Genomic DNA, 12,291 nt, shown 5'->3' on the forward strand with positions numbered 1-12,291 from the left:
GGTGAATTCTCAGGGGCGGTATTCTAGTCAGGTCCATGACTCACTCCCTGCTGAGGAGGAAGGGCTTTATTGGGAAAGCAGGGCCTTGAGCAACATTTCCCCTACCCAGGGCCAGGCTGCCCTAGCCTTGGGAAAGGGGGACTGGTCTAACTGCCCAGTGTGTGGGTCTGTGTGTGTGGCCCCTCTGCCTTAACTCAGGCTGGGGACTGAAACAACAAGGAGTGGAGGAAGCTAAGGAGGACAGCTTTCCTTCAGTCCTTGTCCCAACCTGGTCTCCAACCACAGAAGTAGCTATCCCCTCCCCACCACTCCCCATTCTGCAGTATCCATGATGTCAGCCCCACCTCCAAGCTATCTGGCTCCTCCCATCCCCCCCTCTCCACCCAGTTTACAGATGGGTAGAACTGAGACCTCTCCCAAGACCTCATCCTACAAAAGCCAGGATGAAAACCAAGTTTCCCAGGCTTTGATCCAGCATTCTCTCCATTCTTCCTCCCTAGAAATCTTTCCCAGGAGTGCAGACAAGCCATGGTAGGAGAGCCAGAAGGGGGCCTCGGTGGTGGAAATGCAGCCCTCTGCAGCTAGACCCACCTGGGTTTGTGGAGGCCTACCACTCACCAGATGTCACTTCACTTCTGCGTCCTCATCTGTAACATGAGTACAGTAATGCCAACCTCGGAGCCCCGATGACACAGTGGTTAAGAGCTCCACTGCTAACCAACAAGTCGCCAGTTCAAATTCACCACTCCTTCGAAATGCTAGGAAACCCTGGTGTCGTAGTGGTTATGGGCTACGGCTGCTAACCAAAAAGGCCAGCAGTTCGAATCCACCAGGCACTCCATGGAAACCCTATGGGGCAGTTCTGTTCTGTCCTATAGGGTCGCTATGAGTTGAAATTGATTCGATGGCAACGGGTTGCTGTTTGTTGTTGTTTGCAAACTCTATGGGGCGGTTCTACTCTGTCCTATAGCAATGAGTTGGAATCAACTCCATGGCAATGGGTTTTGTTAATACTAACCTCACAGGGCTGCTGAGAGCTTTAAGTGAGTAATATGTGCACGAAAGCATCTGGAATACAGTAGGTGCTCAGCCAACCTTAAGTCCAACCTTCGTCCCCAAAGAACTTATGTGGGGGAAAGAACGCCCCCCACCCCACAACGGCCACACACAAACGAAACCCGTTGCTGTGGAGTCAATTCCGATCCATGAGACCACATGTGTTACAGAGTAGAACTTAATTCCCTAGGGTTTTCTTGGCTTTAATCTTTACAGAAGTAGATCGCCAGGCCTTTCTTCCATAGTGAAAAGAGCCCTGGTGGCGCAGTGGTTAAGTGCTCAGCTGCTAGCCAAAAGGTGGGTGGTTGGAACCCACCAGCTGCTCAATGGGAGAAAGACGTGCTTCTCTCAAGATTTACAGCTTTGGAAACCCGATGGGCAGTTCTACTCTGTCCTACAGCGTCACTGAATCAGAATCCACTCAATTGCAATGGGTTCTTCCACAGCACTGCTGGGGGGGGGGGTCCAATCGCCAACCTTTTGGTTAGTAAAGTGCAAACAAATTTGCGGAACCCAGGGACTTTTACGCGCGCGCACACACACACACACACACACGCACGCACGCACGCACGCACACACAAAGAGCAGAATATTAGAAAATCAGAATATTGGAAAACAGAAGTGAAGGTTATGGGAATTTCGGAAGGGGGAGTTTCATCCCCCCATACGCTATTTGATAACCCCGAGTGGACAAAGGAAAAGCAACAATGTGGAGAACAGATGGGAGGACAGCTGCATTGAGGTATCACTATTTTTCCAGTGGCCGGAAAAGGAACGTGACCTATCCCAAACACACAGTAATTTGGCAAAAGGGCTTATTCAAGAGACCACGTTTGCAGCCTCCCAGGAAGGGAAGAGTCGGGCAGCGGCGGAAGGCTGGAGACCTGGCGTATGCGCGACCCTCCGCTTGGGGCCACGCCAGCGCCGGGGCGGTGCGGACTACAGCTCCCGGCATTCCCGGCGCCGCCCCGGCCCGCCTCCTGCAGCCGGGCGCCGGGGCTGCAGACTCCGCGGCGGGCGATGAGGATGGAGGCTGGGGAGGCAACGCCGCTGACAGGGGCGGGCGGCCGCGCGGCGGGCGGCTGGGGCAAGTGGGTGCGGCTCAACGTCGGGGGCACAGTGTTCCTAACCACGCGGCAGACGCTGTGCCGGGAGCAGAAGTCCTTCCTCAGCCGCCTGTGCCAGGGCGAGGAGCTGCAGTCGGACCGGGTGAGGCCGCGGGCGGGGACCAGCCCGGCGGGGTCCGCGGCTCCCCAGAAAAGTGGCTGTTCGGCCGGCCCGCCCACCCGCCAGTCTGCAGACGCGGCTGGCTTTATCTCCGAAGGGCCGGAGGCGGGAAGACCTGGAAGGAGGGGGGAGGGAGTGGATCCGAGAGATAGGGATGTGCCCATTGCCGTGGCAACGGGACAACGCGAGGCTCACGGCCATTTGGAGCCTTCGAGGCTGACCCAGGGCGCCCACCCCTGGGGGCTGACTGTCACACCCGGGACGCTAACCCTCCTTTGGGGCTGCGGGGACAGACGGACACCATGGGACCGTCCTACCCAAACGGACTCCCGCTCTGAGGAAGAAGTTGATTAGACCACTTCTCTCCATCCTTTGGGGTGCGGTGAGCAGGGTGGAGGAGTCCCCGGTGCCCTCTCAGCTGGGCTCCCGTCAGGGAGGAGCACTGGCCCCACAGCACCGTTTCTGGGCTTCCATCCCAGCTCAGCTGCAAACGGCCTGTGTGACCTTGGGTGGATCCTTCCCCATTCTGGGCTCAGCCTCCTCGTCTGTCTCCCCAGGGGGCTGGTCTGGAGATGACCTCTAAGGTCATCCCATGCCCGGACCCGCCGGCCCTGTGACCTTGGGGAAGTCCCCTCACCTCTTGAGATCTCAGTTTTCTCTACAGAGTTGAGCCCTGAATGCCTGCCCTGCCTCCCTGCAGGATATGAGTGTCCAATGAGATGATGGCGCCTTTGGAAACTTGTAAACACTCCCCCGATGACTGAGGATCTGTAGAGACGAGTGGGGCTGGCTTCAGGGGACAACCACTAACAGGACTGTTTACTGAGCCCTGCCTGGGGCCGGGATCATTGAGACCTCATCCACTGAGTGGTTACAGTGATCCTTGGTTACAGGGGAGAGGAGTGCGCTCAGAGGCCACATCACGGGCCCAGGGTCACACAGTCGGGCAAAGGCCGAAGCAGAATTTGAACCTAGGTCCATCTGACCCCCAGACCTCTTTGCTCCATCATTCTACCTCCTCCCTTCTAGCCTCTATCCCTCCAGTACTTTGTGGGGCGTGAAGCCAGGGAAGGGTTGTATGTGTGGGGTTGGGCAGGCTAGGAGGCCTCACTCTTCTCTCATTGCCTGCGTCCCTCACCTCTGTAGGATGAAACGGGGGCCTACCTCATCGACCGTGACCCTACCTATTTTGGCCCCATCCTGAACTTCCTCCGGCATGGCAAGCTGGTGCTGGACAAGGACATGGCTGAGGAGGGTGAGTTGGTGTAGGGATCCGCCCTGGGACCCACATCCTATCCCCGCCCTCTGCAGCCCACTGGGTTTTCCGTAGAGGCCCGAAGCCATTTCTCACTGCTGGGAAGACATCTGTTTTCTTCCATGTCTCCTACCTCTTCTCATCCTTGACAGGGCTAAATCCCACAAGCCTCTGTCTAGGCTGAGCCTGGGGGCTCTGCCGAGGTGACAGGCCCCAAGCTGTCACTGGGTGCTGTTGGGGAGGTGATGGAGATGCACAGGCAGGATGGAGGGGGCCGGTGAGGCCCATGGCCTCTGTTGTGGGCGGACATGCCCTTTCTCCCTGGCCTCTGGGAAGTCAGGTGTGGATGGTCACACCCAGAGGCTGGGGTGAAGGGAATGGGCCAGAAAAGGGTATGGGGTGAGGTGGTGTTCTCTTTCTCTGAGGCCTCCAGTATCTCAAATGCCTGGTAAGGCCTGGCAGCCAGTGGTGGGTGGAACGGCTGACTCTTCCCCAAATCCAGCAGCCTCTGCAGCATAGTCCTGGTGTGGGTGGAAGATGAGGGCTGCTCTCCAGCAGGAGGTTGGCTCCTCTGGGGCCTGGAAGGCTGAGGCCCAGTGGTTCCCATCCTTGGGCCCAGCAGCTGGGGCAGCCAAGGCTCGGGGAATGGCATGCGGGCAGAGCCCCACCAGGGATAGGACCTACGGTCTGGTGCCAGGTCAACCCTTCTTTGGGGCACAGGGTGTGGCTGGGTTAGCTGACAGAGTCGGGCCGGTTTGAACATGTCACTTCTCCTCTCTGAGTCTCCACTTCTCATGTGTTTCAAACGGGGTGGTGACCCGCCTTGCAGAGAGCATGTGCTGGAATTACAGATGTCGTGACGCCCAGCCGGCAGTTGTACACTGTGGGTGTCTAGCACAGCCCATCCCTCCCCATCTGGTCCATGGTCTCTGCTCCCAATCCCCATGGGATACTGTGAGTGGGAGGCCAAGTGGCTTCCCAGCGGGTCAGGACTTCAAATCAGAGCCCCAAGCTCTCCTGCTGCCCTAGGGGAGCTCAGATAGTGTGGGTGTGGCCAGGCCCAGGAGCAGGTCTCAGCGGTAGAGATGTAAACACTCCAGCTGTGTCACAACCAGCACCTGTTTACAGGTTATGGGTTTCTCAAAGCCCTACTACTCCCAGCACCTTCAGACAAGCCAGGGCCCCGTCGGGACCTGGGAGGAGACTTACTGCTGTGTGACACTGGGCAGGTTATTTAACCTTTCTGTGCCCTCATCTGTGAAATGGGCATAACAGCAGTACCTGCCTCACTGAGCTGCTGTGAGGATAAAATGAGCTAGCACCAGTGCAGCCCTTAGCATGGCACCTAGGACGCATGGTGCAATGCTGGTTGTCATCTGCAGGGCTCTGCACAGGGCACTGGGGAGAAGGTGGTCACTTGGCCGTGACACTCACTGACCGCCTGCTCTGTGTTAGGTCCTGTGCAGGCGCTGGGGACTGATGTTGGATCAGACACAGGAAGCCCAGAGGCCAGTCAAGGAAAGGACCAGAAAGGCCCCCACCTTGGAGGAGCTTAGGGGAGTCCAAGGCCTGGGGCTTGTTCCCCTTCCCCGGCCGAGTGACTTACTTGACCTCCCGGACCCTCAGCTCCCCTCACTGTAAAATGGGACAGTAATGCCGCTCTCTCATATCCCTGGGGCTTGTGACGAGCACGTGAGACCGCAGGTGGGAAGGTGCTCCCCAAACCGTAAAGAGCTGTGATCAGGGAGATGAACGTACACAAAGATTGCACACTTATAGTGAGGAAACATGGGCTCTGAAGCCAGAGGAGCTTAAGTTTGAATCCCAACTCTGCTGCTTACTGGCTGCGTGACCCTGGACAAGCTGCTTCACTCTCTGAGCCTCAGTTTCCCCATTTGTTAAGTGAGGATAATGAAAGTACCTATTTCATAGAGCTGAGAATTAAATGCAATAAAGAATAGATGTGCCTAGTACAGTGTCTGGTACTTACTAGCTGCCGTTGAGTTGATTCTGACTCAGAGTGACCGTGTGTGTCAGAATAGGACTGAGCTCCATAGGGTTTTCAGTGGCTGATTTTTCAGGAGATTGCCAGGCCTTTCTTCCGAGATGCCTCTGGGTAGACTCAAACCGCCAATCTTTTGGTTAGCAGCCAAGCATATTAATTGTTTGCACCACCCAGAGGCTCCTTCTGATATTCACTACGTTGTTAATAAATGAGGCTGAGTAACAAGGTGCCAGCCAAGGCCTTTGTCATTGTGGCGTTTTAGGGCTCAGGCCCAATGAGCCTGGTATCTCTTGATTGGTGAGCTGGCCCACATCCCTGCACCTCCGTGCTCAGCACAGTCGAGGAAATGTGGGCCTGAGTGGTGGCATCTTGGCCCGTTTCTCGGGGAGTATGGGATCTAAGGAAAGGAACGTTCCTTCTTGCTTGATCCCTGAACTTCCAAATGCTCAGATACCCACTCGAGGGGTATGATGGAGCGGGAGGCAAGTTTGGGTGAGGGATGAAGGGAGAATGGGGCAGGTAGGGGCAGTGGGAGTGACCCAGGGGCTGCTCTGTCTATGCCAGGGGTCCTGGAGGAAGCTGAGTTCTACAACATTGGCCCCCTGATCCGCATCATCAAAGACCGGATGGAGGAGAAGGACTACACTGTCACACAGGTCAGATGCCATGGCCAGGGCAGGGTGGAGGGGAAACGAGGCCGGGGAGAGGGAGGGAAGCAGGAGAAAGGCTGGGAGAAGCAGGACTGGTGTTTCCCTTGGGAAGGCCCAGCTGGCCTGTAAGGGGAGGGGTGGTTGTTGGGCTCCCAGACGGCCCAGCACTTCTCCAGACTGGGACACAGATGCCTGGGTTCTGTCCTTACATCAGTACCATTCGCTGTGTGACCTTGGGCTTGTCATGCCCCTCTCTGGACCGTGGTTTCCCCTTGTGGAATACAGAGGTGCTGAGAACTGCCCAGCCATGCCTCCCTCATACACAAAATGGGGTTAGTGTGGAGGTAGGGGGGCCCTGCAGGGGCCAGTGCAGGAGCAGCAAGTTGTCCATTATGTGGACTCAAATGGTCCCCTACTCAGTGGCCATTCTACAGGAGGAGATAGAGCTGAGATTCTCTGCCTGCCCTGGGGTAGATGCAGGAGATGGGCAGTGAGCCCCCACCTTCCAGCCCAAGGGTGTTCTTCTGGAAAGCCTGACCCAGGATGACCCCTGGCCCCTCCTGCCCTCCCTCATGTGTCACCTGGCTTCCACCTTCTTGCTGGGTGACTTTGGGCAAATAACAGAACCTCCCTGAGCCTCAGTGAAAATCCCTTGACTCATAGGGTTCTTGGAAGGATTAAATGAGATCAAGCATGTCGGGTGCCTGGCACATAGGTGCTCAGAACATGGCTCCTTTCCTCCCTCTCTGCCTCCTCCTTCTCTTCTCCCTTTCTCCTTCTAGATGTGTATGGTTGGGTGGGGGCAGGAGAGAAGAAAAACTTGGGGGGCTGGTGCTTGTCACCCTGCTGGGTGCCTGCCGTTCCCACGGGACCCTCCACACGCCCCTGTGCCTGCAGGTGCCGCCCAAGCACGTGTACCGCGTGCTGCAGTGTCAGGAGGAAGAGCTCACGCAGATGGTCTCCACCATGTCCGACGGCTGGCGCTTCGAGCAGGTGGGCTGGGGACATATGGGCGCCAGGGACCACCCAGCTCCTCCCAGCTCCCTGACCTAGCAGGCCCCTCCCCCACTGCAGCCTGGGCCTTGGGTTCCCCAGTGCAGCCCCCACCTGAACGTCTTCTTAAGACAAACTAAACAAGGCTGTCGAAGGCCATGCTGGGCAGCAGATTCACTGAGGAGAGGGGATGGGAGCCCCACCCTTTCACAGGGCAGCTCTGGGAGTCCCTTTGGTGGGGTCCTCACGGCAGCCATGTAGTAGTCTGCACCACAGTCTGGGGTACATCCCTGGCCCCGAGCTGACAGCTTGGGTACAAGGAGACGGTATCCACATAGAGGAGTGGAGTTCACCTTGGTGTAGAGCCCCATCCCTTCTCAGAGTCCATGCCTCCCATAACAATTCTATAGACATCGACACGTCCAGGTACAAGTGTCACCATAGTCAGGGCAGTCTGGAGCAGTGGCTTCCCATCAGGCATTTATAGTGACAGTCCCTTTTCAGGAACTCATGATGGCGGTTTGCCAGTCGGGATTTTTTACCACAGAGTCTTATCTAGCCATAGGACTGACCTGCCACCTTTACCAGATTTCCAGGGGAACAGAGCCAGAATATTAACCCATGACCAGGTTTGCCCTTGGAGAAGGAGAGGGTTTGCTAGCCCTTTATCACACCCACCGCAGCTCCCTTACATGTGGAGACTGAAGAAGGGAGAAGGCCAAGCAGTGTGGCTGGACAAGCCCAGCCCAGGAGTCAGAGGTCTGGTTTCACATCTAGGCCTCACCACTGACAGGCTGTGGGACCTCGAGCAAGCCATGTCTCCTCTCTGGGCCTCAGTTTCCTAATCTGTGATGTCGGCCAATACTACCTGCTTTGCAGGACTGTTGTCAAGAGTAGAAGGGTCATCGATGTAATTCCTGCCCAGGGTAGGACTCGAGACATTTGAGTTAGTGCCATACAAATCATTAGAAGTGGTTAAGCCTACAAGGCCGTAGGAAGGACTTGGGATCCCGGATTCTCATCCCCACTCCACCTCTTCCTGGCTGTGTGACTGCCTTTCCAAGCCTCGTTTGCCAAAGGCGCCAATACTCTCCTCCCTGACTGCCCCACAGTATGTGAGGGTGGACTGAGATCGGGTGTGTGCAAGGACTTATCAGCCAGAAAGGACCCCATGGGTGTGGTTACTCTAGGGACCCAGAACAAAGGCAGGCCCCTCTCAGGAGCCTGGAAGACTAGGTCAGAGGCCACTGGTCATTCACCCTCTAGCCTAAGGCACGGACAGCCTGTCCTACCTCTGCTTCCAAGAGTGAAGGGCATTTTCTATGGGGCTCCACGCATGCAAGCTGCAACCTGGCCCTGGGGTTGCTCCGGCCACATCTGGGACAGGGCAGCACCCTGCCTAGTACAGGCCTCTGCCTGATTTTAGAAAGTGGCCTCCTGGACCTGGGGCTGGGCATGGGGGCGGTGTGATGCAGCCACCCTCGTCCAGGGGTTGGGGTCAGCCACACCAGGTGGGGAGGGTGGACCTGCAGAACAGAACCAGAGATATAGGTGTGTCTGGTGGGGGGAGGGGGTAGAGAAGACTGTCTTTCTGCCCAGCGGTGCCTTCTAGAAACCGAGGGGTGGGCCTGAGGAGGACAGCAAGGTCAGGACGTAACTTGATGCCCTGATGGGTGCTCCCAGCCTATCCTTTCTCATCGTTCTCCCCGCGCCCCTCCCCTCAGCTGGTGAACATCGGCTCCTCCTACAACTATGGCAGTGAGGACCAGGCAGAGTTCCTGTGTGTGGTGTCCAAGGAGCTCTATAGCTCCCCACACGGGCTGAGCTCCGAGTCCAGCCGCAAAACCAAGGTGAGCCCACCAGCCTCAGCCACAGCCGTCCTGGTCCAAAGAGACCTCCCTTCTTTTCCATCCCCTCCCTGCCCCCACCTCGCTATCCCTGCTTCTTCTTTCTCCCTCCTGCTGAACACGCATAACCCTCCATGGTCACGGCTGCCATCATCCCATCCCATGCCGTCTGGGCTTCTGTCTGCTTGTACTGTTCCACGGGCCCAGGCTAGGGGACCATGAGATGGGACAGTCCAGCGTGGACTCAGATGGCCACGAGGCACGTGGTATGAGGAAGAGTACGCTGAGCTAGGGGTTGGGGGCACGGTGTGTCGCTTGCTCTCTGTGTGACCTCAGGCAAGTCCCAGCCCCTCCCAGCGCCTTCACTGTGTTCTCTGTTAAGTGACGAGATGGACCACGTACTCGCTGTGGTGCCTTCGAGCTTGGAACCTCTGAGAACCCAAGAGGCCAGTTTGTTCCCCAGGGGTGGGTGGAAGACCCCTGCTGGCCTGGGCTGGGGTGTGGAGGCCGCCTCTGGAAACCCTGCCCTGGCCCAGGCCTCCCCATCCAGGGCTCCACAGGACAAACGTCAGGAACTCTGCAGGGTCCAGCTCCTGCCTGTGGCCTGTGAGGCTGCCTCCTTCCCGAGGACACCCTCGCAGCCCCCGGCTGCTGTGGGGAGGGGACTGAGCAGAGGTCCTGTTACTTGGTTCTCAAGCTGTTTGGAAGCCTGGTGGGGTCGGTGGAGCAGGGAGAAGGGCAGCCATTCCTCCCAGAGGCCTGTCCCTGTGCAGTGGAGGCTTATGAACTCTGGCTTTCTGTCTGTCTGTCTGCCTCCTGTCCTGCTGTGACCCCCTGCCCACCCCACCCCACTGGTGCCAGTGGCTGGCACTGCCTTGCGGGGTACAGAGTGAGCTGCTGCTCTGCCTGTGTGGAGTGGCCGCTGGGCAAAGCCCCGGGCCTGGGGTTCCAGGGACTTGCTGACGTCCCAGATGTGGGAGGTGCCCGCCCTGGGCTTCCGTGGCCTCATTTCCACTCTCAGTCACTTCTCCTAATGGGGCCTTCCCATGTCCCCCTCCAGGATGCCCCAGCCACGCACCCACCCCATTCCTTTCATCCCCATGCCCCAGCCTTGCTTCCTGTGACAGTAACCAGATTGACCCATGAACATCCCCCACGGGGGTCCAACCTTGGCCGGCTTTCCCCAGACCCACCCCAAGCTTCCCAGGGGACTGGAGAAGACTCCCCAGCTTCTTTGGCTATAGCCCTCCACTCTCCGGGAGGTCCCCCTTACCCTGCCTGCCCCCCCACCCTGAGATAGGGAGTCCGTGAGGACAGCTGCCCGCGGCCCTGTCGCCCTTGTTAGTGTCTCCACTCTTTCTTCCCTGGGTCTGCCGGCTGGTTCACAGAGCACGGAGGAGCAGCTGGAGGAGCAGCATCAGGAGGAGGTGGAGGAGGTGGAGGTGGAACAGGTGCAGGTGGAGGCAGATACGCAGGAGAAAGGTGCAGCCACCCCCCGAGGAGAATGATTGCTAATAAAGCCGGAGCCTCCAGCCCACCCCCTGCTGGAGCCAGCTGCAGAACCTGGGGGCCCCCCACCGGGACTGCTGGGGGGTGGGCCACCAGGGGTAGCTCAGCCCCGCCGCCTCAGCCGCTTAACCATCCCTTCTCTCACTTTCTCTTTGCAGCCCAGTCATCTCAGGATCCCGCTAACCTTTTCTCCCTCCCACCACTGCCTCCTCCGCTTCCCGCTGGAGGTCCTGCCTCATCTTCACCCACCTCTTCTTTCTCCTGGATCTCATCTGCTCCCTGCCTCTTCCCTCTCTGCTCCTGTCCGGGTTTTCTCTCTGCCTGCTCACGCCTCCATCCTGGGGCTGCCCTGGTCCCAGCCTCCTGTGCCCTCCACCCAGGCCCCCTGGCCCCACACCCCAGAACCTTCTGCCTGCCGCCTCCTGTGCCCCCTCTGGCACCTCCTGCCTCCTGGCCTGGGGAGGAGGGGCACAGCTGTACCTCCTTGGGGCCTGCCAACCCAGCTGGGCACCCCTGAGGCCAGGCCCTGGCCACGGCCCTGCCCTGGCCCCGCTCCTCCTCTCCCCAGCGCCGCCGCCTCACGTTTCCTCCTTGCAGGTGCCCGTCCACACCCTCTCAGACCTGAGGCTGAGCTTGCAGTGAGGGCTTCTCCTCGGCCCTTTGCCCGCCCCCAGAGCCGCCGTCACTGGTTTGTAGCTTGGCGGAGCTGGAGGGCGGGCAGAAGCGAGGAGGGGGCTCACCTCTGACTCCTTGGACTTGCGCCGAGCTTTTGGCGGCTTTTCTCCCCCACCCACGTTTCTCGGCCTATCTTGGCCTTGGGTGTGAGGCTCTGAGAGGAGGAGAGAGTTAGGGTGGAAACGTTCCCACTTGCTGGTAAACGTCAGAGCCAGGCTGGGGAGGAGGGAAGGGACACTGAAGCCGGGGCCCGGACCTCATCCCTGTACACCCAGCAGCTCTGCTTCACTGCCTGCTGACACTGGTTCCATTTCCTGGGGCTGGGAGGACAGGCCCACAGCTGGATTCCCTGGATCTACAAGGAGTCAGCCAGAGCGGCTGAGGATCGGGGTATGGCCAGAAAAGCCCTGGCCAGGTGCTCAGAAGCCCCCATTCAGTCTTGGCTGCCTGCTGTGTGACCTTGGGCAAGTCACTGTCCTTCTCTGGGCCACAGTTGCCTCTAAAATGGGGAAGGACAGCTGGTCTCTGTGACCCCTTTTGCCTGGGACTGCAGTGACCTGCCTCTCCCATCCCTGACCCCTCTGGCCAGAGTCTTGGTAGAGAACCTGGATTCCCTAAGTGGCCACAGGAGAGCCACTACTCCCACCCCAGGTGGGGGTCCCCTTTCTGCCCACCCCTCTCAGCTCTGACTCCCTCTCTGGACCTCAGCCCCATGTCCTCCTCCAGAAGGGGGCCTGTGACTCACCTGCTCTTTCTCTCTCCCTCTCTCCCCGCTCCCTCCTTCCATTTCAATCTCCTCTCTGCCCTTCTCCTGGCCCTTGCATCCCCCCCACTGGCCCTGCCCCCTCATCCCAATCCCTGGTTTTCTGACCACCACCCCGCCCCCTGCCCCTTCCCCCTCTTATTTTCTAGCTGTTACAAGCCAGAGGTACCCGGATATGAGGCCTCAGATCACCTCCAGGGACTTGGGGTTCCAATCTAAAATCCTTTATTTTTGTACCATGGGGTGGGCCCCTGGCCTGAGGCGGAGGAAGCACGCTCCCCCTTGCCACCTCTGTCTGCACCTGTGGGGGT

At 58.5% G+C, this 12,291-nt stretch overlaps 1 protein-coding gene across 4 annotated transcripts; it reads left to right on the top strand.

Moving 5' to 3' along the window:
• The first annotated feature begins 2,059 nt into the window (after positions 1 to 2,059).
• Positions 2,060 to 12,291, top strand: KCTD17 (potassium channel tetramerization domain containing 17). 4 transcript variants are annotated; one of them, XM_004373823.2, is made up of 9 exons: positions 2,060 to 2,265; positions 3,430 to 3,538; positions 6,108 to 6,199; positions 7,091 to 7,186; positions 8,911 to 9,036; positions 10,422 to 10,515; positions 10,701 to 10,769; positions 11,140 to 11,230; positions 12,130 to 12,291. In XM_004373823.2, the coding sequence occupies exons 1-9, from the start codon at positions 2,077 to 2,079 to the stop codon at positions 12,197 to 12,199; spliced, it is 936 nt and encodes a 311-aa protein (XP_004373880.1). In that variant the 5' UTR covers positions 2,060 to 2,076; the 3' UTR covers positions 12,200 to 12,291. The 4 variants fall into 4 exon arrangements, with proteins under 4 accessions (XP_004373880.1, XP_004373881.1, XP_012410302.1 ...); XM_004373824.2 differs by lacking the exon at positions 10,701 to 10,769; XM_012554848.1 differs by lacking the exons at positions 10,422 to 10,515; positions 10,701 to 10,769.

Source organism: Trichechus manatus, unplaced genomic scaffold (assembly GCF_000243295.1).
Source record: "Trichechus manatus latirostris isolate Lorelei unplaced genomic scaffold, TriManLat1.0 scaffold00027, whole genome shotgun sequence".
NCBI lineage: Eukaryota > Metazoa > Chordata > Mammalia > Sirenia > Trichechidae > Trichechus > Trichechus manatus.

Excerpts from the sequence above, each read along its gene's own strand:
- KCTD17 (XM_004373823.2), top strand. The coding sequence starts at position 2,077 with ATGAGGATGGAGGCTGGGGAGGCAACGCCGCTGACAGGGGCGGGCGGC. Across the intron at positions 2,266-3,429 it reads AGGAGCTGCAGTCGGACCGG|GATGAAACGGGGGCCTACCT; the intron begins GTGAGGCCGCGG and ends TCACCTCTGTAG. Across the intron at positions 3,539-6,107 it reads CAAGGACATGGCTGAGGAGG|GGGTCCTGGAGGAAGCTGAG; the intron begins GTGAGTTGGTGT and ends TGTCTATGCCAG.